Raw genomic sequence first — 27,401 nt, 5'->3', positions numbered from 1 at the left:
TTACCTGAGTGTGGCTTCTATGGGATGTATGACAAGATCCTGCTGTTCCGCCACGACCCGGTCTCAGAGAACATCCTCCAGCTGGTGAAATGTGCTACAGACATCACAGAGGGAGACCTGGTTGAGGTGGTCCTGTCAGGTAAGACCAGTGCTCACTACACAATACACACTACCTGGTTGAGGTGGTCCTGTCAGATAAGACTACAGTACACACTAGAATAGGGCTGTGTCCGTTAGCCCAAAACGGAAGAAAATAAACTGAAAGAGGGAGGAACTACCCAAACTTGACCAATAGGAAACATTTGTTTTGGTTTTCTGATGCACGGTTTCCCTAATGAAAATGATCCCTCCTTAGAAGGTCACGCATGGCACAACCTTATCTTCATCATTTAAAGTGGAACTTCTCAACATGCAGACAGTGTTCCTCTGGATTTGAGTATGCAGCATGCTCCTGTTTGAGGGTGAGTTCTGTTCACCTGTGTTGTTTTTGCATATAGGTTACATTCATTTAACCTTTGTCCACAGTATATTAACGCATATCATTAATGCAGATCATATCACCGCCACCTTACCGGCCACTCTAGACCAACTTCAGTTTTCATACCACCCCAACAGGTCCACAGATGACACTATCGCCATCACACTGCACACTGCCCTATCCCATCTGGACAAAAAGAATACATATGTAAGAATGCTGTTCATTGACTACAGCTCAGCACCATAGTACCCTCCAAGCTCATCATCAAGCTGGAGGGCCTGGGTCTCAACCCCTCCCTGTGCAACTGGGTCCTAGACTTTCTGACGGGCCGCACCCAGGTGGTGAAGGTAGGAAACAACATCTCCACTTTGCTGACCCTCAACACTGGGGCCCCACAAGGGTGTCTGCTCAGCCCTCTCCTGTACTTCCTGTTCACCCACGACTGCACGGCCATGCATGCCTTCAACTCAATCATCAAGTTTGCAGACAACACAACAGTAGTGGTCTTGATCTCCAACAACGACGAGACAGCCTACAGGGAGGAGGTGAGGGCACTCGGAGTGTGATGTCAGGAAAACAACCTCTCACTCAACGTCAACAAAACAAAGGAGATGATTGTGTACTTCAGGAAACTGCAGAGGGAGCACCCCCCTATCCACATCGATGGGACAGCAGTGGAGAAGGTGGAAAGTTTTAAGTTCCTGGGCGTACACATCACAGACAAACTGAAATGGTCCACCCACACAGACAGTGTGGTGAAGAAGGCGCAACAGCGCCTCTTCAACCTCAGGAGGCTGAATAAATTTAGCTTGTCACCCAAAACCCTGACAAACTTTTACAGATGCACAATCGAGAGCATCCCGTCGGGCTGTATCACAGCCTGGTACGGCAACTGCACCGCCCTCAACCGTAAGGCTCTCCAGAGGGTAGTGAGGTCTGCACAACGCATCACCGGGGGCAAACTACCTGCCCTCCATGACACCTACAGCACCCGATGTCACAGGAAGGCCAAAAAGATCATCAAGGACAACAACAACCCGAGGCAGTGCCTATTCACACCGCTATCATCCAGAAGGCGAGGTCAGTACAGATGCATCAAAGCTGGGACCGAGAGATTGAGAAACAGCTTCTATCTCAAGGCCATCAGACTGCTAAACAGCAATCACTAACTCAGAGAGGCTGCTGCCTGCATTGAGACCCAATCACTGGACACTTTAATACATTGATCACTAGTCACTTTAAACAATGCCACTATAATAATGTTTACATATCTTACATTACTCATATCACATGTATATACTCTATTTTATGCCATCTACCTCAACTTGCCTATGCCACTTGGCCATCGCTCATCCATATATTTATATGTACATATTCTCATTCACCCCTTTAGATTTGTGTGTAGTAGGTAGTTGTTGGGGAATTGTTAGATTACTTGTTAGATATTACTGCACTGTTGGAACTAGAAGCACAAGCATTTCACTACACTCACATTAACATCTAACCATGTGTATGTGACCAATAAAATTGGATTTTATCTGATTTGATTTGCAATTGAACATAGGCCTATTGCATTCACTGGTTCTATTCAGCTCTCTTTTCTGTCAGTTATGTAGCCTCTGGAATAGACCATTTGACATAGGGAAGAGAGGTGAACTCTCCTTTGAACCCTTGAGGTTGAATAACAGCAGAAATTGGTAGGTTCCTTTTGTTGTGTTCAAAATGCAGAACATGTTCAAGCTTCATACAGATTGTGAACAGAGTACAAAGCATCTCCATAATAGCAGCTTGAAAAGAAGGAGAGCGATACAATGTTACCCAGCGTAATGGACTAATCAGTAGACAGAATGATAATAGTGAGGACATAATGTTACAATGAAATGAATTTACATGACATAAGCTTGTGTGTATTCAGTGCGCTTGGCTAATAGCCAGGGTAGGGTTTGGCCAGGGTAGGTCGTCATTGTAAGTAAGAATTTGTTCTTAACTGACTTGCCTAGTTAAATAAATAATAATCAAAACCCTAGAAGGTTAGCTGCCAATCAGAACAAGTCAAGGTCTAGACATTTGGAGCTATCCCAATATGCAAATTTACCAAAGACAATAAGCTCTATCTCAGATGCCCCTCTCTTTTGAAATAATAAAGCGTTTATGGAAATAACAAACAGTAAGTTGTCACACAAATTGTTAATCATCTATGTGTGTCCAGTGACGTCCCTCTCCACTGGGCACAGACGTATATTCCACGTTGGTTCAATTTAATTGAAATGACGTGGAAACAACATTGATTCAACCAGTGTGTGATCAGTGGGTTTGCTTTGTTTTTGGCAGTGTTCTGCCCCTCTCCACCTGCTCCCCTTGTTGTGGAAAGTTTAAATGCCTCACCCGGTGAGAAATCAGGTGTGGGCTTATCTTAGCTCAGGAGTAGGAAGTGATCCAAGTATCAATCTTGACACTGGTAAAGTGTTTTTCTAAACACTTGGCAGGCTTTCTCTTCCCCCTCTGTGTGTTACAGTATGGCAGGTCATTTAGTTGTGTCTGTGGTACAGCGACAGGAGAGACATGGGGTAGAATGACACCTCTGTTACCGTGGCTACACCCCTCACTGGGAAGGAGACGGCTCAGGTGATTTACACGCCCAGATGCACAGATTCTCATAGACATGCTCCCCGACATCTGTTATGACACTTTTTAATGACACACTCAACAGCTGAGAGATCAGTGAGCACACGCGGTAAAAGAAACACAGGGAAAACCTTACAACTGTCAGAAAGAAGAAGTGAAGACGAGACAGTCTGTGGTTATTAATTGTGATCATTTCCACCAAGGTGGCTGATCTGAACAAAATGTGTCCTCTGTTGACTGGTGTGTTGACATGTGTTTCTGTGTCTGTTTCAGCATCAGCCAGGCAGCGCAAAGTGAATCACAACAGAGAACTGCATTGATTCTAATGTCTAGCTATTGTGTTATGTTAGGGTCACGTGTTGTAAAGGTTCCCATTGGTATGTCTTACTGCACAGGTATTTATTTTTGTACTACTGTCTTTATTCAGTTAATGCTCGCACTCACATTTGAGATAAAAGATCAAAACAAGTTATAACCTTCTTATGTTCCTTAATCTTGATAAGTCTTAGAAGGTATATGAGGGAAGACAGTGTGAGTATGATCATGCTAAAATAGAGCAGCTGCTATAAACGCTTCCCAACTTGACAGAGCCAGTACACTTGAGCTCCATTGAACTCATCAATTATATAATTAATTCCCTTCACAGATGATCACTTTGGTTAAATCTACTACGTACAAGGACAAATAAAAATGCTTATGGTTGGTAAATTAACATTACGGTATGTTACAGTGCATCCCAGAAAGTTGTTTTCACCAGTCAGTCTTTCTGTCTGTAAGGGTGTTTAACTGGCGGCAGAGAAGTCAGACGCAGGAGAGAAATAACTGTGTTTCCAACAGCGCAGTTTATTACAAAAAAACCCCACCGGAAACCATAATAATAAAAATCAATGGGTGACATAACCCGACGCACACATACACTTACAATAAACAATCTCCGACAAGGACATGAGGGGAAACAGATGGTTAAATACACAACATGTAATTGATGGGATTGGAACCAGGTGTGAAGGAAGACAAGACAAAACCAATGGAAAATGAAAAATGGATCAGTGATGGCTAGAAGGTCGGTGACATCGACAGCCGAACACCGCCCGAACAAGGAGAGGGACCGACTTCGGCGGAAGGCATGGTGATCTCCCTAATCAACCCTGACCCTAATGGTCGACTATCTAAGGCGTGAACGGGGAAGGGCACATCCACGGGCACAATGGGGGTCCCTAAACTATGAGCTAACGCTCTATCAATGAAATTCCCAGCCGCGCCTGAATCTACGAGCGCCTTATGCTGGGAATGTGGGGAAAACTCAGGAAAAGTGACAGACACAAACATATGTGCAACAGAGGGCTTTGGGTGAGAATGGTGCCGGCTCACCTGGGGTGACGCCAGAGCGCCCTGCCTGCTGCCTCGATCCCCAGAGGAACCAACCCGGCACCGACCGGCAGTGTGACCTCTGCGGCCACAGATGGTGCACGAGCGGAAACCCCCTCCGGTCTCCCTGTGCACCGCCCCTCCCAGCTCCATGGGTATCGGAGAGGGGGTGCGGGAGGATGGAACCAACAGACCCCGATCTGGACGTCCGCAAGTAGCCAGCAGGTTGTCCAGCTGGATGGACAGGTCCACCAGCTGGTTGAACATGAGGGTGGTGTCTCTGCAGGCCAGCTCCCGACCGACATCCTCGCGCAGACTGCAGCAGTAATGGTCGATCAGGGCCCTGTTGTTCCTTCCCGCGCCGGCAGCCAGGGTCCTAAACTCCAGGGCGAACTCCTGGATGCTCCTCGTCTCCTGCCTCAGATGGTAGAGGAGTTCACCCACCACTCTGCCCTCGGGTGGGTGGTCGAAGACTGCCCGGAAACGGCGGGTGAACTCCTCAAACTGGTCCAATGCCGCATCTCCCTCTCTCCACACTGTGTTGGCCCACTCCAGGGCTTTCCCGTTGAGGCACGAGACGAGGGCGGACACCCTGTCACGACCCGATGGAGCTGGGTGGGCGGTGGCCAGGTAGAGGTCTAATTGTAACAGGAACCCCTGGCAGTTCGCAGCCCTCCCGCCGTACTCCTGGGGCAAGGAGAGATGAATCCCACTGGGTTCAGGCGGGAAAGGGGCGCTCAGGGGAGATCCCGGCAGTGCTGGTGGAGGCGCTGGAAGAACTCCCTGTCTCTCCCAGCGGTCCATTGTCTGGACAACGTGGTCCATGGTGGTGCCAAGATGGTGTAGTATTGCTGCATGCTCCTGGACGCGCTCCTCCACTCCTATGACCGGGGCACCATTTCCTGCTGACTCCATAGTACGGTCGGAGATTCTGTAAGGGGTGTTTAACTGGCGGCAGAGAAGTCAGACGCAGGAGAGCAATAACTGTGTTTCCAACAGCGCAGTTTATTACAAAAAAAACCCACCGGAAACCATAATAATAAAAATCAATGGGTGACATAACCCGACGCACACATACACTTACAATAAACAATCTCCGACAAGGACATGAGGGGAAACAGATGGTTAAATACACAACATGTAATTGATGGGATTGGAACCAGGTGTGAAGGAAGACAAGACAAAACCAATGGAAAATGAAAAATGGATCAGTGATGGCTAGAAGGTCGGTGACGTCGACCGCCGAACACCGCCCGAACAAGGAGAGGGAACGACTTCGGCGGAAGTCGTGACACTGTCAAAAATCTCACAATTTGTGTTTCCTCATTTGATCTTTTCAACTTCTAGAGCAACTTAATTAGTGTGAAGGTGGATAGGATGCTAAAAACACTTTTTCTGTCATCAGCATGAGGGTGTGAACAGAGTACATTTGTTACGTTGGCGCAGGATGCTACTGGATGCAAGCAGGGGTGTGTACACCATACTGTAAACATAAATATGGAAGAGAGGAAGAACTCAACTTGAACTCTGTCCTATGAAAATGCTTTCTGCCCTGTTTGTACACTGAATTGCGACACACTGTAACACTTTTTGCCATTGTGGAAGAGTCAAATGATCAATACTGTACCATACTGGAATGTAGATACACTGTGTATCATGTGAGCTGTCTTTACCACCGCAGTAAAGTTTGTTTTCTTGTAGTATGCTGTACTAAGCAAGCCACTAGAACTACTCATTTGACATAGGAACACATTTGAAAATGCAAATAAACATATTTAGATTAAGTCTACCTAGACTCCACATTCACATACACACAATTATTTTCTGAAGCATGTAATGACAGTTTACATGTTGTTAAACTTCCAAACATATATTGGCCTTTAAACAAAAGGCAAAACAATAATTTGAATAAATTGAAGCAGTTTATCCAGCAGAATGGCTAATCAGAATGTATTCTACTTGAGCGTGCTGAGACAAGCATGTTGGTGGGGAGATATGTGTGTTTGATGAGGCAATCTACTCTCCTGCTGTGCTCTCCACTCTATCCCATTGGCCCAATGCAGCCTAACTGCACCAGCCAATCAGAAAATCACAACTTCATATGCAGCAAAAATCCTTGGTTACCTCAACATGTACCAGGGAATGGCCATTCATTTTTAATTGTACATCCATTGAAAACACGGTCCCACTACACGACTACTATATCACTATTCACAGAATACAACTCAGTTCTTGAGTACTGTTTAAATCTAGGAGTGTTAGGAAAATGTTGGAATTGAACCATTGACTATTGTTGTTGTTGTCGTTGTCCTGTTCTAGCCTCTGCCACAGTGGAGGACTTCCAGATCCGTCCCCATGGCTTGTTTGTCCACTCCTACCGGTCCCCTGCCTTCTGTGACCACTGTGGAGAGATGCTGTGGGGCCTGGTGAGACAGGGTCTCAAGTGTGAAGGTAGGTACTGTATAGAAGGAGCTCTGGACTGCGTCTCAAGTGGCACCCTATTCCCCATATAGTGCACTACTTTTGACCAGAGCTCTGGTCAGAAGTAGTGCACTTTGTAGGGAATAGGGTACAATTTTGGACACAACCGTGGGCCTATTTCAACAAATGTAATTAGGTTCCAGCCACTCTGACACCATTACGTAACTTTCTAAGAGAGGATATTATCAGGGTACATTGGATACAGGCCACTCAGGTGTTCTCTAGTCTGAAGAGGTCTCTTCAGGGTCCACGATGAGCAGCAAAGTCCCTGCTTGAAGAGTGTTGGGAAGAAGAAAACAATTTGTCATCTGTCAGGCTGAAGAGACAGTTGGAAAAGGGTTGGAAAGGTAGTGCATAGAGGGGATGAAGGTATACAGAATAGCCTAACATGTATAAAAGTATTACATCATGTGGTGTCTGACTGAAATGGTGGCAAGCTCATGAAGGAAAGTTTCCCAAAGACAAAGTTTCAACAATCCATGAATGACTTGTTCCATTAGATGATTCCTACTTATACTGAACAAAAATATATTACAGTTCATATAAGGAAATCAATCAATTGATCTTCTGTCACGTTCGTCGTAATGATTGGACCAAGGCGCAGCGTGAGTAGCGTTCCACATCTTTATTATAACGTGAAACTTCAGCAAAATACAAAAACAATAAATGATCAAACGAAACGTGAAGACAGGGAAGTGCAAACAGGCACCTACACAAAAACAAGATCCCACAAAACACAGTGGGGAAATGGCTGCTTAAATATGATCCCCAATCAGAGACAACGCTAAACAACTGCCTCTGATTGGGAACCATACCAAGCACACCAACATAGAAATAAACATAGAACACCCCCAGTCACACCCTGACCTACTATACCATAGAGAACCAAGGGCTTTCTATGGTCAGGGCGTGACAGTACCCCCCCCAAAGGTGCGGACTCCGGCCGCAAAACCTGAAACCAAATAGGGAGGGTGGGGGGGTGATTAGTGTCGTGGCGGCTCTGGTGCGGAACGAAGTACCCGCTCATCCCGCGGATCCGCCAGCATCGGGGGCGGCTCTGGTGCGGGCCGAAGAAACCGCTCATCCCGCGGATCCAGCCATGGACCCAGGCTGAACACTGTGCCTGGACTGGATCTCGATGCCGAGGAAGGCTCCTGCCATGGAGCGGGACTGGACACCAGCCCTGGCCTGGACATCGGTGCAGTGGAAGACTCCTGCCATGGAGCGGGACTGGATGCCGTGTCTGGACATTGGCGCCGAGGAGGGCTCCTGCCATGGAGCTGGACTGGACGCCGTGTTTGAACTGAACATCGGTGCAGAGGAAGGCTCCTGCCATGGAGCGGGACTGGACGCCATGTCTGGACTGGGCATCAGCTCAGAGGAGAGCTCCTGCCATGGAGCTGGACACCGTGTTTGGAAGCTCCGGACCGTTGACCCTCGCTGAGGGTTCCGGACCGTTGACCGTCGCTGCAGGTTCCGGGTTGTGGACCGTCTCAGGAGGTTCCGGGCTGTGGACCGTCTCAGGAGGTTCCGGGTTGTGGACCGTCTCAGGAGGTTCCGGACTGTGGACCGTCTCAGGAGGTACCGGACTGTGGACCGTCTCAGGAGGTTCCAGACTGGGAACCGTTGCCGGAAGCTCTGGACTGGAAACCGTTGCTGGAAGCTCTGGACTGGGGACCATTGCCGGAAGCTCTGGACTGGGGACTGTCACCGGAAGCTCTGGACTGGGGACCGTCGCCGGAAGCTCTGGACTGGGAAGGCGCATTGGAGGCCTGATGCGTGGGGCCGGCACAGGATGTACCGGACTGGGGAGGCGCACTGGAGGCCTGGTGCGTGGAGCTGGCACAGGACGTACTGGGCTGTGGAGACGTACTGGAGACCTGGTGTGTAGAACCGGCATCAATGGTACCGGTTCGATGACACACGAGCTGGCACAGGACGTACTGGGCTGTGGAGGCGCACTGGAGACCTGGTGTGTAGAACCGGCATCAATGGTACCGGTTCAATGACACACCTCGCATGGCAAGTGCGAGGGGCTGGCACAGGACGTACTGGGCTGTGGAGGCGCACTGGAGACCTGGTGCATAGAACCGGCACACATGGCACTGGACAAATGACAAGCTCCTCAAGGCAAGTGTGGAGAGCTAGCACAGGACGTACAGGGAAGGCGTACTGGAGACCTGGTGCATGGAGCCGGCACAACTTTCACCAGACTGATAGCACGCTCCTCAGGACGAGTACGGAAAGCTGACTCAGGTGGCATTAAACCGATAACACGCTCCTTAGGGCAAATGTCGTACATCCTCCATCAATTCAATAACTCTCATTTCTCTCTCCTCCAAATTCTCCCTCAACTCACTGACGGTCTCTGATTCTCTCCGTTCACTCTCCTACAGTTTCTCCCTCTTCTCCCAGACTGGCTCTGGTTCACTCCTCGGCTCCGCCAACCACCCCTTGGTGCCCCCCCCTCAAAAAAATATTTTCGGCCTGTTTTTTGTGCTTTCTATGTGGCCGCGAACCCCGACGTCGTCGCTGTCCTCCCTTCTCACCTTGCGTCTGCTTCCACGGCAGGCTTTCGTTTCTTGCCAAGATTTCCTCCCAAGTCCAGGATATTCTCTCCTCGATCTCCTCGTAAGTCCAGGATGCCATCTCCTCCTGGGCACACTGCTTGGTCCTGTTGTGGTGGGATCTTCTGTCACGTTCGTCGGAATGATTGGACCAAGGCGCAGCGTGAGTAGCGTTCCACATCTTTATTATAACGTGAAACTTCAGCAAAATACAAAAACAATAAATGATCAAACGAAAGGTAAAGACAGTGAAGTGCAAACAGGCACCTACATAAAAACAAGATCCCACAAAACACAGTGGGGAAATGGCTGCCTAAATATGATCCCCAATCAGAGACAACGCTAAACAGCTGCCTCTGATTGGGAACCATACCAAGCACACCAACATAGAAATAAACAACAAATAAACAACATAGAACACCCCCAGTCACGCCTTGACCTACTATACTATAGAGAACCAAGGGCTCTCTATGGTCAGGGCGTGACAGAAATAAATTCATTAAGCCCAAATCTATGGATTTCACTGTTGGTCACAGATACAGTACCTTAAAAAAAAGTAGTGGCATGGATCAGAAAACCAGTCAGTTTCTGGTGTGACCACCATTTGCCACATGCAGCGCGACACCTCTCTTCCACATAAAGTTGATCAGGCTGTTGATTGTGGCCTGAGGAATGTTGTTCCACTCATCTTCAATGGCTGTGCGAAGTTTCTGGATATTGGTGGGAACAAGCTGTCATACACGTCAATCCAGAGCATACCCAAACATGTTCAATGCGTGACATGTCTGGTGAGTATGCAGGCCGTGGAAGAACTGGGGCATTTTCAGCTTACAGGAATTGTGTACAGATCCTTGCGACATGGGGCCATGCATTATCATGCTGAAACATGAGGTGTTGGTGGCAGATGAATGGCACGACAATGGGCCTCAGGATCTCGTCAGGGTATCTCTATGCATTCAAATTGCCATCAATAAAATGCATTGTGTTTGTTGTCTATAGTTTATGTTCGTTGTCCGTAGCAAAACCCCACCGCCACCATGGGGCACTCTGTTCACAACGTTGACATCAGCAAACCGCTCGCCCACATGATGCCATACGTGCTGTCTGCCATCTGCTCGGTACGGTTGAAACCGGGATTCATCCATGAAGAGCACACTTCTCCAGCGTACCAGTGGCCATTGAAGGTGAGCATTTGCCCACTGAAGTCGGTTATGACGTCAAACTGCAGTCAGGTCAAGACCCTAAGGACGACGAGAATGCAGATGAGATTCCCTGAGACTGTTTCTGACAGTTTATGCAGAAATTCTTTGGTTGTGCAAACCCACAGATTCACCAGCTGTCTGGGTGGTTGGTCTCAGATGATCCCGCAGGTGAAGAAGCCGGATGTGTGGGTCCTGGGCTGGTGTGGTTACACGTGGTCTGCAGTTTTGAGGCCGGTTGAATGTACTGCCAAATTCTCTAAAACATTGTTGGAGCTGGCTAATAGAAGATAAATGAACATTCAATTATCTGGCAACAGCTCTGGTGGGCATTCCAGCAGTCAGCATGCCAATTGCACTCTCCCTCAAAACCTGAGACATCTATGGCAATGTGTTTTGTGAGTGGCCTTTTATTGTCCCCAACACAAGGTGCACTTGTGTAATGATCATGCTGTTTAATCAGCTTCTTGATATGCCACACCTGTCAGATGGATGGATTACCTTGGCAAAGGAGAAATGCTCACTAACAGGAATGTAAAGAAATTTGTGCACCACATTTTAGAGAAATAAGCTTTCTGTGTGTATGGAACATTTATGGGATCTTTTATTTCAGTTCATGAAACATGGGACCAACAGTTTACATGTTCCATTTATATTTTTGTTCAGTGTAGTTCCATAAAGACAGTCTCTCACCAGTTTGATGCAAGTATAGAAATGACCACGTTACACGTGAACTCACCTTTGCTCTGAAACCGTCTCCTTCTCTCCTCTGAAGGTTGTGGTCTGAACTATCACAAGCGCTGTGCCTTTAAAATCCCAAATAACTGCAGTGGTATCCGCAAGCGGAGGTTGTCCAATGTCTCTCTGACCGGCTTGACCACACTGACCACCACACGGTCCAATGAGCCTTCGCCTTTCACCTCCGACGAGGCCTTACTGGTGAGTTTAACCTGGTTACTGGTGAGTTTAACCTGGTTACTGGTGAGTTTACCCTGATTACTGGTGAGTTTATCCTGGTTACTGGTGAGTTTACCCAGGTTACTGGTGAGTTTACCCCTGGTTACTGGTGAGTTTACCCCTGGTTACTGATGAGTTTACCCTGATTACTGGTGAGTTTACCTCTGGTTACTGGTGAGTCTACCCAGGTTACTGGTGAGTTTACCCCTGGTTACTGGTGAGTTTACCCCTGGTTACAGGTGAGTTTACCCCTGGTTACTGGTGAGTTTACCCTGGTTACTGTGGGTCATCATGAAGAGCTACACACACATGTGCATGCTCACACAGGCATGGACGCACGCACGGACCCAGGCACACACACACGCACACACACCATAGATTACTACAGTACATGCCCTACACATTCCCAACCTCTCTAATGGCAAATTGTTGAATTATGATGAGAAGCATGTTCCTAATATAAACCAGCCTTTGTGGCTGGTTGTGTTCATGATGAATTCTGTTGGAGCAGGTCTTTACTCCAGCAGCAGTCAGTCATGTGTGTGAATATTGTTATGGTTTAACTCTGATCTCTCTCTTCACCTCCTCCCTGTGTGTGTCCCTGTTCTCTCCTCGCTGCATGCTCAGTCTCCTGTCAGTCCCGGCATGGAGGTAGGTACCCCAATACCCTGCCCTCACGTATTGCAGTATCAATACGCCTATTATCACCAGAAGCACATGGGTCTTTCCCTGTTTCTTTGTGTCATATGCCAAAATAAGACAAATAAGGAAAAGAAAGGAGATGGAATAATATAATTTTAGCTTAGGTTGTTGTTGCTTGTCATCTGTTACCTACCATGTGCCTTGCTCTGAATGGGGCATCAGGGCAACACTAACTAGTCTACCCTGCTATCCTCCACAGCAGAAGTCACAGACAGACTTCTTTTCTGGCAGAGAGAGAAGGTCCTCTTCCTACATCGGCCGGCCTATAGAGTTAGACAAAATCCTCCTGTCCAAAGTTAAGGTGCCTCACACCCTCGTCATCCACTCCTACACACGCCCCACCGTCTGCCAGCACTGCAAGAAGCTACTCAAGGGCCTGTTCCGTCAAGGCCTGCAATGCAAAGGTACCATAGGGGTTCAGAGGAACTTGAGATAATGAGGGAGGTTGCCAGTGGTTAGCGGAGGAGGTGGGGATGATAGTGAGTCACACAGTACATACTGCAATAATGTGTGACTCACCTGTGGGCTTTCGCCAGCTCAGTATTTTCAGGTGGTATTATTTTTGGAAATCTCAAGACTCTGTTGTCACAGAGTTGGCAAAGCTAACAGATGGCAGTTGTTTCTACCTCAAGCTTTATTTGTGACATCTTAAATAACTATTGTGGCCTGATTAATAGATAGCCCTGTAACTTTATAATTACATGGTTAATTGCAAATGCAGAAACAGTGTTGTGACTACCATAGACATCATATAATTCACAGATGTACTGTAACTCTATGGTTACTACAGTGTACACAAGAATATGTCAATCATTATTTGAATATGTTGGTAACCCATTGTATACAAGTGATAACGCCCTCAACGCTGGTGTTTGGAGGATATATTGGAACGGTTAACAACACCCGTTCCAATAGTATATCCTCCAAACACCGGCTTCTCGGGCATTATCACTTTAATAGAGTTGTACTTTATATATTCAGCAGAACAGAGTGTGATAGTATCGCGTGTGAGACAGTTCATTTGGTACTCTAGCAGACAGATAAGGGTCTGTTTGTAGTCACAGTGCTATTAGACAGGTTTCATATGGATAGGCCATCTTTCTCTCTCTCTCTCTATCTCCTTTCTCTATCTTTCTCCCTCCCATCTTACACACTCTCTCTCACTCTCTCTGTTTCTCTCTCACGGTTACAGATTGCAAATTCAACTGTCATAAACGATGTGCGCCCAAAGTGCCAAACAACTGCCTTGGAGAAGTGTCTAAAAATGAAGGCAAGTTTCACTTCAGATAGTCATTTGCTTTAAGTGTGGCAGATTTTTCCTAGTAAGTGGTGGTCCATCTCATATAGTTTCCAAGAAATGTCACAGGATTGAGATATTTTTCTTTCAGTTCTGCAACATTTACTTCAGTTATGAGAGACTGTAGAACGAGAATCATATATAGGACACCAGCTGAATTCTTGGAAGTACCAGAATATTCCTTGAAATATCAACAGAATTATGAATGTGAAATGATGTCGCTGTTTTATTTTAAAATCTCTCCCACACTACCGCTCTGATATTCTTTGTATTTTCCGCTTTTCATTCCTTCTTTCTTCTTAAAAAAAAACAGGGGTTTTCTGGCATACTTAATTTTCTACTATTCTCTTTGCCTACACCTTGTGTGTTTCCACCTGTTGCTCCTCCTCCTCCTCCTCCTCCTCCAGATCTGCTGAGCTCAGGGGCGGAGTCTGATGTGGGGATGGGGGAGGGTTGTGACGACCACGACAGTGACATGAACAGTGGTCTGAGAGATGACATGGAGGAGGCCATAGTGCCTGACTCGGGCCTGCTGGAGGCTGGCCATGGGGAAATGGGAGACCTCCATGACCCAGAGGACGACTGCAACAGGGCTATAAGGTGATTGACTGGGCCTGGGACTAGGACAGGGGGACCCCCAATGGCTATGGCTGTAGATATGTACAGTAGTCATAGGTCCTGTTAAAATATCCATTCTAGCATACTGCTTAGAATGAAGCAATGTACCCTGGCTCAACCCTTTCCCTACCCATAACCCTAGCCCTAGCTTCATGTCCACATTCCAGTTCAACCCTTAGCCTTAACCACAACCCTAGCCCTAGCTTCATGTCCACATTCCAGTTCAACCCTAACCTTAGCCTCAACCCCAACCCTAACCATAGTTTCATATCCACGTCCCCGTTCTAACCTAACCCTAACTTCATGTCCACACCTCAGCTCAACCCTGACCCAATCCATAACCCTAACTGAGTCCTGAAGTTGAGAAGAAAAGCATTCACACTGCCAGAGTTTTTATGTTTGACTCCCTTTATTCCAAAGCCCATCTACTAGCAACAACATCCCGCTGATGCGAGTGGTCCAGTCAGTCAAAAACACCAAGAGGAAAAGTAGCAATATCATGAAGGAAGGTTGGCTAGTGCACTTCAGCAGCAAAGACACTCTGGTAAGTCTGATTATATTCATGTATTTTTATCACACCAACTAATCAATCTGCTGTAGAATGGCAAAATTACATGATTTCTGGAAAACCTGCACATTTTGGAAAACGTACTGAAAATTTGCAACACTGATGTTCTGCCATTTTATAGACTTCATCATCTTTTCTGTGTTTTTTTGTAATGTTTTGTGTGTTTTGTGTAAGTTATTTTGTAAATGCTTGTCTTTTAATGTTAAATGTTGTTTTTATTTAGTCAAATCTGCTATGGGCACTGACCTATGGCATAATAGATGCTTTATGAGTAGATGGAAACCCCCATTGCCAAGAGGTGGAACGCACCAGGAAAATATGTTATGTTGCCCCAGTGTGTGCAAGGCTCTCTATCTGTTTCCACTTCAGAGGAAAAGACACTACTGGAGGCTGGACAGTAAATGCATCACGCTTTTCCAGAATGACACAGGCAGCAAATACTACAAGGTAAGAAATCAATTGAGATGTTATATAGATTATTATGGGTGAGTGGTGAATGAAATCTAGGAACTGAAGTTAATGCAAAATAATTTACTGTAATTTAGAGTTTGAATAAGACGAGGTAAACATGCAGTTTTACACTGTACCCCGTATAGATAAGCAGGCTGCAATCACTTTTTCATATAAAGACTTAGTAAGATATCATGTAATTTGTAGCAAGAAATAAGCAGCCTGGACCAAGACATTGATCAGACATTGATCAGATTGAAATATCATGTTTATATTAAAATGCAAGTGCTCTAACCACTGTAAAACGACTGCTACTACAACAATCAATCAAATGTATTTCATAAAGCACTTTGTACAACAGCTGTTGTCACAAAGCACTTGACAGTAACCTGGCCTAGTCCCCAAACAGCAAAGAGTAATACTACTTCTGCTATGTGGCAGGAAATTCCGTTGTCAGAGGTGTTGTCTCTGGACCCAGCCAAGACCTTCAACCTGCTGTCTGAGGGCTCCAACGCCCACTGCTTTGAGATCGCCACGGGCAGCTTGGTCTACTATGTAGGGGAGAACCTTGCGAGGCCGGAGGGCCCGGGGAGCATGTCAGCCCACAGCAGTATGCTGGTCAGCGGGGTCGGGCCGGATGTGGCCAGGATGTGGGAGATGGCCATCCAGCATGCCCTTATGCCCGCCATCTCTAAAGGACTGTCACACGGGTCACGTCACAGTGGCCACAGTAAGTATAGGCAAAGTTAATTGGATAGATGGTGGCATAGATTGACTCTTATAGAAATGAATGTAATTGAATTGAAGCAACCTTGTTTTACTCAGCACTAGGGTTGCAAAATTCTGGTAACGTTCCCAAAAATCCCAGGATTTCCAGAAATCCTGCTTGGAAGATTCCTGGAATCAGGAGGGGAATAGGCAGGAAATCCTAAAGCCTCCAACCAGGATTTCTGGGAATTTGGGGAAAGTTACTAGAATTTTGTAACCCTACTCAGCACTAGGAAGGAACACTCTCAAGGTTATAGTATGGAAGACTATTAACTCTTATGGAATACTCTTAACTCTTATGGAATACTCTTAACTCTTATGGAATACTCTTAACATTTCCCTTACACCAACAGAGGATGTTTCCATCAGTATTTCAGTGTCCAACTGCCAGATTCAAGAGAACGTGGTAAGTAGGATTTGGACTCACGTTATTTGAACGACTTTGGGTATATTTTTATTTTCAGATTTAGTGACTATAATATTGGTCATAATATATCTATACTGCTCAAAAAAATAAAGGGAACACTTAAACAACACATCCTAGATCTGAATGAAAGAAATAATCTTATTAAATACTTTTTTCTTTACATAGTTGAATGTGCTGACAACAAAATCACACAAAAATAATCAATGGAAATCCATTTTATCAACTCATGGAGGTCTGGATTTGGAGTCACACTCAAAATTAAAGTGGAAAACCACACTACAGGCTGATCCAACTTTGATGTAATGTCCTAAAAACAAGTCAAAATGAGGCTCAGTAGTGTGTGTGGCCTCCACGTGCCTGTATGACCTCCCTACAACGCCTGGGCATGCTCCTGATGAGGTGGCGGATGGTCTCCTGAGGGATCTCCTCCCAGACCTGGACTAAAGCATCCGCCAACTCCTGGACAGTCTGTGGTGCAACGTGGCGTTGGTGGATGGAGCGAGACATGATGTCCCAGATGTGCTCAATTGGATTCAGGTCTGGGGAACGGGCGGGCCAGTCCATAGCATCAATGCCTTCCTCTTGCAGGAACTGCTGACACACTCCAGCCACATGAGGTCTAGCATTGTCTTGCATTAGGAGGAACCCAGGGCCAACCGCACCAGCATATGGTCTCACAAGGGGTCTGAGGATCTCATCTCGGTATCTAATGGCAGTCAGGTTACCTCTGGCGAGCACATGGAGGGCTGTGCGGCCCCCCAAAGAAATGCCACCCCACACCATGACTGACCCACCGCCAAACCGGTCATGCTGGAGGATGTTGCAGGCAGCAGAACGTTCTCCACGGCGTCTCCAGACTCTGTCACGTCTGTCACGTGCTCAGTGTGAACCTGCTTTCATCTGTGAAGAGCACAGGGCGCCAGTGGCGAATTTGCCAATCTTGGTGTTCTCTGGCAAATGCCAAACATCCTGCACGGTGTTGGGCTGTAAGCACAAACCCCACCTGTGGACGTCGGGCCCTCATACCACCCTCATGGAGTCTGTTTCTGACCGTTTGAGCAGACACATGCAAATTTGTGGCCTGCTGGAGGTCATTTTACAGGGCTCTGGCAGTGCTCCTCCTGCTCCTCCTTGCACAAAGGCGGAGGTAGCGGTCCTGCTGCTGGGTTGTTGCCCTCCTACGGCCTCCTCCACGTCTCCTGATGTACTGGCCTGTCTCCTGGTAGCGCCTCCATGCTCTGGACACTACGCTGACAGACACAGCAAACCTTCTTGCCACAGCTCGCATTGATGTGCCATCCTGGATGAGCTGCACTACCTGAGCCACTTGTGTGGGTTGTAGACTCCGTCTCATGCTACCACTAGAGTGAAAGCACCGCCAGCATTCAAAAGTGACCAAAACATCAGCCAGGAAGTATATGAACTGAGAAGTGGTCTGTGGTCCCCACCTGCAGAACCACTCCTTTATTGGGGGTGTCTTGCTAATTGCCTATAATTTCCACCTGTTGTCTATTCCATTTGCACAACAACATGTGGAATTTATTGTCAATCAGTGTTGCTTCCTAAGTCGACAGTTTGATTTCATAGAAGTGTGATTGACTTGGAGTTACATTGTGTTGTTTAAGTGTTCCCTTTATTTTTTGAGCAGTGTATATTATATATAATAATGCAGTAACAATATATTGCGGGTCATGTCTGCTCCTCTTGCATGGTTAGATTATTTTTTAGATTTTGTAGGATTTCAAAAAAATAATAGACAAAAGACAGTAGACAACTTAACATTCCACAGACATGGATCCACTAAACTAGACATGACAGTGGCTGGGACTGTCCAAACTTCAACATAAAGAAAAAAGCTGAATGCGTGGTTCGATTTCTGAGGTGACATCATCTTCTAAGTAGCTCAAATGGAGATTATTTTGATTACCCACTCAGCCGAGCAGTTGCCATAGCTACTCTCGATAATTAGTCACAGTACCACTGGTTATAATTATATTTCTGGGCAACTCTTCCAGTCGTGTATGAGATTAGTGGGTATTAAGTTGTCATGTGAGAAGAGATAAAAATGGTTGTAGACAAACCAAAAACTAAATATTTGTGACAGTATACACATTTAAACCCATTGACTGGATTTTCACACCTACAGGATATCAGCTCAGTGTATCAGATATTCCCGGATGAAGTCCTTGGATCGGGCCAATTTGGGATTGTTTATGGAGGTGATGCATTTGTACCTCCTTGTCACACTGATAACCTGGGAAAAAAAAGTGTTAACTTGATTGCACGAGGGACACAGCCTTTTATAACAATTCTCTCCTGATCTCATGCCAGAAAAATATTTGCATGACCAAGGAGGTGTTTATTATATTGTGAAATAATGCAGTACATTGTTAAAAGGGGGTCATCAGATCAATTTTAATCTTTTGGAAAAGTATTTGAGATAATCATTCATTCTGAGAAGTAAAACCTGTATAAACCTGTAACCTGCCTTTGATTTCTCCATAATATAATGTCTCCATACTACAGGAAAGCACCGAAAAACTGGCCGGGATGTAGCAATTAAGATCATCGACAAGTTACGCTTCCCCACCAAGCAGGAGAGCCAGCTACGCAATGAGGTCGCCATCCTTCAGGTAAACACACCAGCATGCGTGGTCCTGTGTGCTCCTATGAAACACACACACTATTAGAAGCTTTTTCTCAGATGTTGCCAGGCGCACGTTATGATGAACACATGAGAGGAAAAACAACAGATGTAAAGACAAAAATAGAGATATTGTCTCGGTAGGTAAATAATGAAGTTATTATCATGACAACACAGTGGGTGTTTGGAGAGCCTGTCGAGCTCTCTGCCTGCTTCCTTTAAAAGGCTTCTGTGTTTCTGTTTTTACTTCCTAGAACCTGCACCACCCTGGGGTAGTGAACCTGGAGTGCATGTTTGAGACGCCGGAGCGCGTCTTCGTTGTCATGGAGAAGCTCCACGGAGACATGCTGGAGATGATCCTGTCCAGTGAGAAGGGGAGGCTGCCTGAACGCATCACCAAGTTCTTCGTCTCACAGGTAACCCTGGCTGACAAGCGTTGTCGCTCAAAGACAATGGATGGATGTGCTGTAGCAGTGCCACACACCTGCTTTTACTGTGACACTCACATACTGTATACTGTATAGAAACACAGTCAGTGAAGTAAGTGGCTTACAGGTATGTATTTTTTTAATGTATTTTTCTGATATCATAATATTTGTTTAATCATGTGTTGTTGCACTTTTCACTATGATATGCAATGTATTTATTTATTTCAAGTAGCTCTTTGCTGTAGTCAAATGACCTAGTGGCCTCATGGCGGGAATGTTATTCATGTCTTTCATCATTTCATAATTAATAAACATGATTACATTTTTGTTATATTTCAGACTATATATATATAAAGTGTAATATAAAGTGTAATACTGGGATGCAAACTCTCAATGTAATAGATTTCAACTCTATATCTGACATGGTACAGGTGTCTTATTTTTTTAAGCCCATAACCATGTGTGTGAGGTGTATGCTTTTGTTTCAAAGTAGATTTGTTTAAAACTACCAAGAAACAGTCAGTGTGAACCTGATTTAGCTCATTGCAGTAATGTTTGACAGTATATAAATGCAAATGACCAGATTATATTAAATGTTTTAATCATCCCTAATTAAAGTAATCATTCACCGTGGACAAATCATTAATTTCACATATTTTTCAGATTCTTCAGGCTCTTCGTCATCTCCACTTCAAGAATATCGTCCACTGTGACCTCAAACCAGAGAACGTCTTACTGGCGTCTGCAGATGCTTTTCCACAAGTAAGCAAACATCCAGCTCAGCCTCCAAACAAGCCAAAACAGAAACATCAATTTCACAGACATAAACAGACATTCATCTATCAGTCTACTCTAAGATAATGTGGATGATTAGGGAAACTGCATGCTCAGTGTCTCTACAATGTTCTATGTCTCTTAATTTTAATGATGCACTCCCAATTATGCTGCCCTTCTCTCCATAGCCATAGCCCTGTACTGCTCTGTACTGTACTATGAGTCACTGTTTTAGGCATGGCCAGGCATCAGATGGGTGTTAAACAAATTGCATTTGTGTTATTTACAACAAATATTTTCTGAAAGGGAAGAAGGAGAGTCCGTTCTTATATATCTGTATTTCATTTCCCCAAATATGCTCTGGCAACATCACTGGCATCATTATAGTGCTGAGAACTGACATCCTCTGGCAACATCACTGGCGTCATTATAGTGCTGAGAACTGACATCCTCTGGCAACATCACTGGCATCATTATAGTGCTGAGAACTGACCACTCTGCAGTCTTGCCAAAGTCTATTTTGGTAGAATTCTGTAGCTACAATAAATCGTCTGTAGACCATATCATGTCCATGTCGAACAGACAGTGTGATAACGTTAACTGGCCTTTTGGGTAATCCTTGCCAGCTGATTATTATTATGTCTGTGGAACCAACTGTTTGGATGGCGAACATACAGTATGTTATGTATTAGAGCGTTGGACTAGTAACCAAAAGGTTGCAAGTTCGAATGCCAGAGCTGACAAGGTACAAATCTGTCGTTCTGCCCCTGAACAAGGCAGTTAACCCACTGTTCCTAGGCCGTCATTGAAAATAAGAATTTGTTCTTAACTGATTTGCCTAGTTAAATAAAGGTAAAATAAAAAATACAAATTAGCCTTCTCTAACAAGTCTTAGTCCAGTTACTCTAGTATGAAACCCTTGATTACCACCACACTTTCTCATGTTCAAGTGAACACGAGACTTGGAACTGTGGCAGTGCAATATTCACTACCACACATGACCGTGTCTCAAACATCACTGATATTCCCAACATACTGGGGAATCTAGTGTAATTTGAGACACCCTATCTGTGTCTCAGGTGAAGCTGTGCGACTTTGGCTTTGCCCGCATCATTGGAGAGAAGTCTTTCCGTCGGTCAGTGGTGGGCACTCCGGCCTACCTGGCCCCTGAGGTCCTGAGGAATAAAGGCTACAACCGCTCCCTGGACATGTGGTCTGTGGGGGTCATCATCTACGTCAGCCTCAGCGGCACCTTCCCCTTCAACGAGGACGAGGACATTCATGACCAGATCCAGAATGCTGCCTTCATGTACCCACCCAACCCCTGGAAGAAGGTGTCCCAGGAAGGTGGGTGTCTGTCGAGCAGCAATGACTCATGCATTACTGTGATAACTGCATTACTGTAAAATAACATTTGATATAGTTGTGTTGGAATGATACATCATTACTCTGAAAATCAGACTAGAATAGCCTCTTCCTGAGTCTCTGTTCGATTTTGTAATCATATAGTGAATGTTTGCTACACGGTCAGAATGCCTTTTATGATCATCTGATTTAGTAGCGGTGTGTGGGTAAAATCACTGAAGAACCCAAGCCAGAAAGAAAAGCCATATTACAACCTATGTGTTGTGATAATTGCGCTGTTTGCTCTAGTTAACATTAGCCTTCAACATCTAGCTACATATTGAACTTTCGTCCTCTCAGTCCAGGGGCACAATGTATGAATTTATGTTTGGATTAGAATCGGCATTATAATCATTGGCCAGTACGGAGAATTAAGTAAAACCACAAGCCCAAATCCCTATCTCCATCCATGGCTAATTTAGGAAAGGGACAATTTTAGCTAGCTAGCTAGCCACCGGAGGACACCAACACAACTAGATGCAACAATTTAAGTTGTTTCTGTCAATGACATATTTCTTTTTATGCGATGTGATAGGAGTGAAGCAAAATCCAAACTGGCTTCCCTTGACACTTTATTTTGGTGTGCCAGGACCATTCACTATTGTGCTTGCTCAGTTTAGCTCAAAGCTGATTGGCTATTATTTTATACTTTTTTGTCAATGGAGGCCAAATGCTCGCTTGCTTCCCTTGCATTGAATGGTATGGGCGCAACAATGTCATACTCTTTATGACCAGACAGAATCAGATAGATGTCATACACATACAGAAACAGAGGGGCGCTGTTTCGCTCACTCAGATGCTTTCTCCGGTGAGATACATTCATTATGAAACACAGAGACGAATGATAAATAAATAAAAAATGAATACACGCCATACATTTACGAAGTCAGTGAGTCAGTTTTATGTTTATCTGAGGGAGTCTGCAGATTTTATATAATTGATTCGTGTTAGGGCCTGTCTAGCATAGGAACCTCTCTTATCACAATTGTTCTCACCTCTAGTGCTCCATGGCTCACAAAACGACTATGAAAGCCTACAACACAAATCCTGGCCCCAACAACTATGCTGCTATTGAATTGAGCGGATGGCATGCGTCATTGTCCAAGAGATGGAAAAGGAAGGAAAGAAAGTCTGTGTGTGTTTGTGTGTGTGTGAGAGAGAGAGAGAGAGAGAGAGAGAGAAAGGGAAGAGAAAGCAACAGAAGGAGTGTGTGAGTGTGTGTGTGTGTGTGTGTGTGTGTGTGTGTGTGTGTGTGTGTGTGTGTGTGTGTGTGTGTGTGTGTGTGTGTGTGTGTGTGTGTGTGTGTGTGTGTGTGTGTGTGTGTGTGTGTGTGTGTGCGAGAGAGAGACAGAGGGAAGAGAAAGCAACAGAGGGAGAGTGTGTGTGTGCTTGAGAGAGAGGGAGGAATAGACAGAGGGGGGGGAGAGAGAGAGTGTGTGAGAGAGAGAACCAATTCTTGTTGCAGCCTATTCATGTGCATAATGCCAAGCGATCCCTGGTACTATAGAGGAGTGGCCTAAAGGTCAAGAATCCCAACTGGGACTCAGAGAACCATGACCCCTGAAATAATCTTAACATGATGTTGGCTTTGCTCATTAGCCCTTGCATGGCTCTGAAAGGGGCCTGCACCAAATCCTCTAGGTTTCCCACCATGAGTTATCCTCTGACGGCCTGCTTTGTTGTTCCAGCAATTGACCTCATTAATAACTTGCTGCAAGTCAAGATGAGGAAGCGCTACAGCGTGGACAAGTCGCTAAGCCATGCCTGGCTACAGGTAAGCCTTACTCTGGACTAAACTAGATATTTGACATAAATCATTACAGATATAGAAACAAGTCTCTCAGCCATCCTGGCTACAGGTAAGCTCTCCCTACTGCATACTCTCCATACTGCATATATCACAAATTAGTTTAAAAAATAATTACATTTTCGGGCCGTCTTGCAGCCATCCCTGGCTACAGATAAGCTACCCTTCCATAGCTGCGGAAAGTATGGGTGCTGCAGCACCCCCTGAAAAATTACAATTTAAAAAATATATGAATAAAAATATATATTTATATAAAAAATTTAAAAAGTCGTGCACTGGGCCTTTAGTAGTATTATCGGACTGATATAGACCACAGGAGGTTGGTGGACCTTAATTGGGGAGGACAGGCTCGTGGCAATGGCTGAAGTGGAATGAGTGGAATGGTATCAAATACATCAAACATATAGTTTCCATGTGTTTAATGCCATTCCATTTCCAGTTTCAGCAATTATTATGAGCCGTCCTCCCCTCAGCAGCCTCCCCTGATATAGACGTCTGTAGTGCATGCAAAACAAAAAAAATCTGCATCTCCACTTAGTTGTATAATTAAGAACAGTATCTTGCAGGATTCAATAGGTGATATTGTAAGAGTAGTTGCCATGCCCCTTTCTCTGCTATTGTCACTCTAATGGAATCCAGAAAGAACTAAACCCTTTCCTCAAAGATTTACATCAAAAGGTGCAAAGTTATGGGCAATGACACAAAACATCCACATCAAATTAAATTGTTTTCTTGATCAAATAACATCACTTTTTGTGCAATATTAAATTACCATCCTTACAAACCACTTAATGTAAATGTGCGTTACTGTATTGTACATAGGCTGGTTATCTAGGTTTGTACCTGCAGACTTTCTATCACCACGATGAAAAACAATGCACAATGCAGTAATTGAGTACATTGAGACATAAGTGATTTGTGATGATGTGATGTGAGAATGTGGCTCAGTTGGTATGGTGTGCCACTTACAATGCTAGGGTTGTGGGTTTGATACCCATGGGGGACCAGTATGAAAATGTATCCACTCACTACTTATAAGGAATGATTGGTTACTACATGATTCCATATGTGTTATTTCATAATTTTGATGTATTCACTATTATTCTACAATGTAGAAAATAATACAAATAAAGAAAAACCCTTGAATGAGTAGGTGTGTCCAAACCTTTGACTGGTATTGAATATCAAGCAAGTATTTTTATATTCCACAAGTATTATCAGATTATCTGTTTTGTTCAGATAATCATCAGACTCAAGTTAGAAATGATGGTAAACAGTAATACATATAGTTTTTAAAAAATCACAAAAGCAGTGCACTGGGCCTTTAATAGTACAGTATGTCTACAACGTGGGGGGGAAAACTTCTTTAAATTAGAGATTTAACAGACAATGTAACAGATAAAAAGAGGTACTGTACATATCACAAAGGAGTAAGAAGACTTATTGTATTTGGATAAGTCTGTCAGCCATCCATGGCTACAGTAAGTATTTTATATTATTTTTTCATTTTTATTTTTTTATCCCGTTTTTCTCCTAAATTTCATGGGATCCAATTGGTAGTTACAGTCTTGTCTCCTCACAGCAATAAGCCGCACTGCTTCTTGACACAATGCCCACTTAACCCAGAAGCACCAATGTGTCGGAGGAAACACCGTGCTCATGGCGATCGTGTCAGCGTGCACTGCGCCCGGCCCGCTACAGGAGTCGCTAGTGTACGATGGGACGAGGACATCCCTGCCGGCCAAACCCTCCCCTAACCCAGATGACGCTGGGCCAATTGTGCGCCGTCCCATGGGTCTCCCGGTCGCGGCCGGCTACGACAAAGCCTGGACTCAAACCCAGAATCTCTAGTGGCACAGCTAGCACTGCGATGTCAGCCATCTATGGCTACACTAAGTCTGTCAGACCCCCCTGGCTACACTAAGTCTGTCAGTCTGTCAGCCATCTATGGCTACACTAAGTCTGTCAGACCCCCCTGGCTACACTAAGTCTGTCAGACCCCCCTGGCTACACTAAGTCTGTCAGACCCCCCTGGCTACACTAAGTCTGTCAGACCCCCCTGGCTACACTAAGTCTGTCAGACACTCCTGGCTACACTAAGTCTCTCAGACACTCCTGGCTACACTAAGTCTGTCAGACACTCCTGGCTACACTAAGTCTATCAGACACTCCTGGCTACACTAAGTCTGTCAGCCATCCATGGCTACACTAAGTCTGTCAGACCCCCCTGGCTACACTAAGTCTGTCAGACCCCCCTGGCTACACTAAGTCTATCAGACCCCCCTGGCTACACTAAGTCTATCAGACACTCCTGGCTACACTAAGTCTGTCAGACCCCCCTGGCTACACTAAGTCTGTCAGACCCCCCTGGCTACACTAAGTCTGTCAGACACTCCTGGCTACACTAAGTCTCTCAGACACTCCTGGATACAGGTAAGCCCTACAGCAAGAGAGATGAGAGACATGAGTTTGTCATCCAACAGCCGCATAAAATCCTGCAAAATGATTTTTTGTGACACAATCAAAAGAAAACAATTGAAACTGTAGGCTAATGCTAACTACTGTATCCCTGCTAATGATGTCCTTCTCAGGACTACCAAATGTGGCTGGACTTACGTGGCCTAGAATGGAAGATGCATGAGCGCTACGTCACGCATGAGAGCGATGACACCCGCTGGGAACGCCACGCTGAGCAGCACGGCCTGACGTACCCCGCCCACCTGGTCAACCCACACGCCGATGTCAGCGAGGGGGTGGAGCCTGACCCCGAGTCGGAGGAGGTGGACACCATGGCGGCCACGATGGCGGCCCTCAGCGACAGAGTCAGCGTGATGTGAATACTGTAAATGCAGGGCTACTGCCCCCTTTAGAGTCAACGTGCTGTAGTACTGAACACTGCTGCCTCTGCCCCCTTTAGAGTCAACGTGCTGTAGTACTGAACACTGCTGCCTCTGCCCCCTTTAGAGTCAACGTGCTGTAGTACTGAACACTGCTGCCTCTGCCCCCTTAAGAGCCGTCTCACTCCCTCCACAACACAACACACCACAGCACAACTGACTCACTGACTGACTGAGCCCTCCACTCCCAGCCAGCAGCTAGGGGCTCGATATCCAAACCCTGCCTTTAAACTAACTGCCTAACTAACAATTAATCCCATTTCTAATTGTCTGTATATGAGTCAATCAGGTGTATTGCCTACCTGCCTAATGAAAGACAATCTAATTTCTTATACTGTAAAACTCTGGGTGTGAAGGATCATCCAAGTGTACTGTATGTTAAGTCAACAGCAGCAAACAATCCCCCCCAAAAAGCCAGCTAAACGATTTAGTCAAAACCAAAATGAGATGTGTTTCACTGTGATTGGGTGCAACCCAACGAGACAGCTCAGGACTAACCTTAGTGGTATTAAGAGTGAGAAAGGATACTATTATTACTAACGTTTTATTTCACTCTTGAATGTACCTTTATATGATGACATGGTAAGAATTCACAGAAAACCAGTATAGCCAGAAATGGTGGAAAGACAAAGACAGAGAGGGAGAAAGAGAGCGGCCTCTGTAGGCTTCAAGAGTATGGAGACAAATCCTGAGGCCTGGATACAGAGAAACAGTGAATGTAGAATACCTGTAAGCATTTGTTCTCATCAAGAGCTAGCTGCTTTTCTAGTGTATAGTGTTGAAATGTGTTCATGATGTGATGCTGAACGTTGCGTATGTGGCTACTGTACAGTATGTTTGTGCTCTTTGCACAATTGCAACCAGCCTTTAATGCATTTTTGCCTACAGGGAATACATTCTTTTCTCTGGCTACACATTTAAATAAATATATTTCAAAGCTGA

General features: G+C 45.3%; 1 protein-coding gene across 2 annotated transcripts; it reads left to right on the top strand.

The window, feature by feature from the left end:
• LOC106611200 (serine/threonine-protein kinase D1) lies at positions 1 to 27,401 on the top strand. Of its 2 annotated transcripts, XM_014211165.3 has the most exons (18): positions 1 to 139; positions 6,791 to 6,922; positions 11,494 to 11,657; positions 12,303 to 12,326; positions 12,577 to 12,781; positions 13,570 to 13,647; positions 14,082 to 14,274; positions 14,713 to 14,836; positions 15,230 to 15,307; positions 15,752 to 16,040; positions 16,432 to 16,484; positions 18,652 to 18,724; positions 19,032 to 19,138; positions 19,404 to 19,565; positions 20,241 to 20,339; positions 21,431 to 21,698; positions 23,444 to 23,529; positions 26,154 to 27,401. In XM_014211165.3, the coding sequence occupies exons 1-18, from the start codon at positions 25 to 27 to the stop codon at positions 26,397 to 26,399; spliced, it is 2,496 nt and encodes an 831-aa protein (XP_014066640.2). In that variant the 5' UTR covers positions 1 to 24; the 3' UTR covers positions 26,400 to 27,401. The 2 variants fall into 2 exon arrangements, with proteins under 2 accessions (XP_014066640.2, XP_082811861.1); XM_082955735.1 differs by lacking the exon at positions 12,303 to 12,326.

The sequence above is a fragment of the Salmo salar genome, chromosome 09 (genome assembly GCF_965601325.2).
Source record: "Salmo salar chromosome 09, fSalSal1, whole genome shotgun sequence".
In the NCBI taxonomy this organism is placed as follows: Eukaryota; Metazoa; Chordata; class Actinopteri; order Salmoniformes; family Salmonidae; genus Salmo; species Salmo salar.
This window is presented reverse-complemented; position numbering and strand designations above follow the sequence as displayed.

Excerpts from the sequence above, each read along its gene's own strand:
- LOC106611200 (XM_014211165.3), top strand. The coding sequence starts at position 25 with ATGTATGACAAGATCCTGCTGTTCCGCCACGACCCGGTCTCAGAGAAC. Across the intron at positions 11,658-12,302 it reads CCTCCGACGAGGCCTTACTG|TCTCCTGTCAGTCCCGGCAT; the intron begins GTGAGTTTAACC and ends CTGCATGCTCAG. Across the intron at positions 16,041-16,431 it reads GTCACGTCACAGTGGCCACA|AGGATGTTTCCATCAGTATT; the intron begins GTAAGTATAGGC and ends TTACACCAACAG.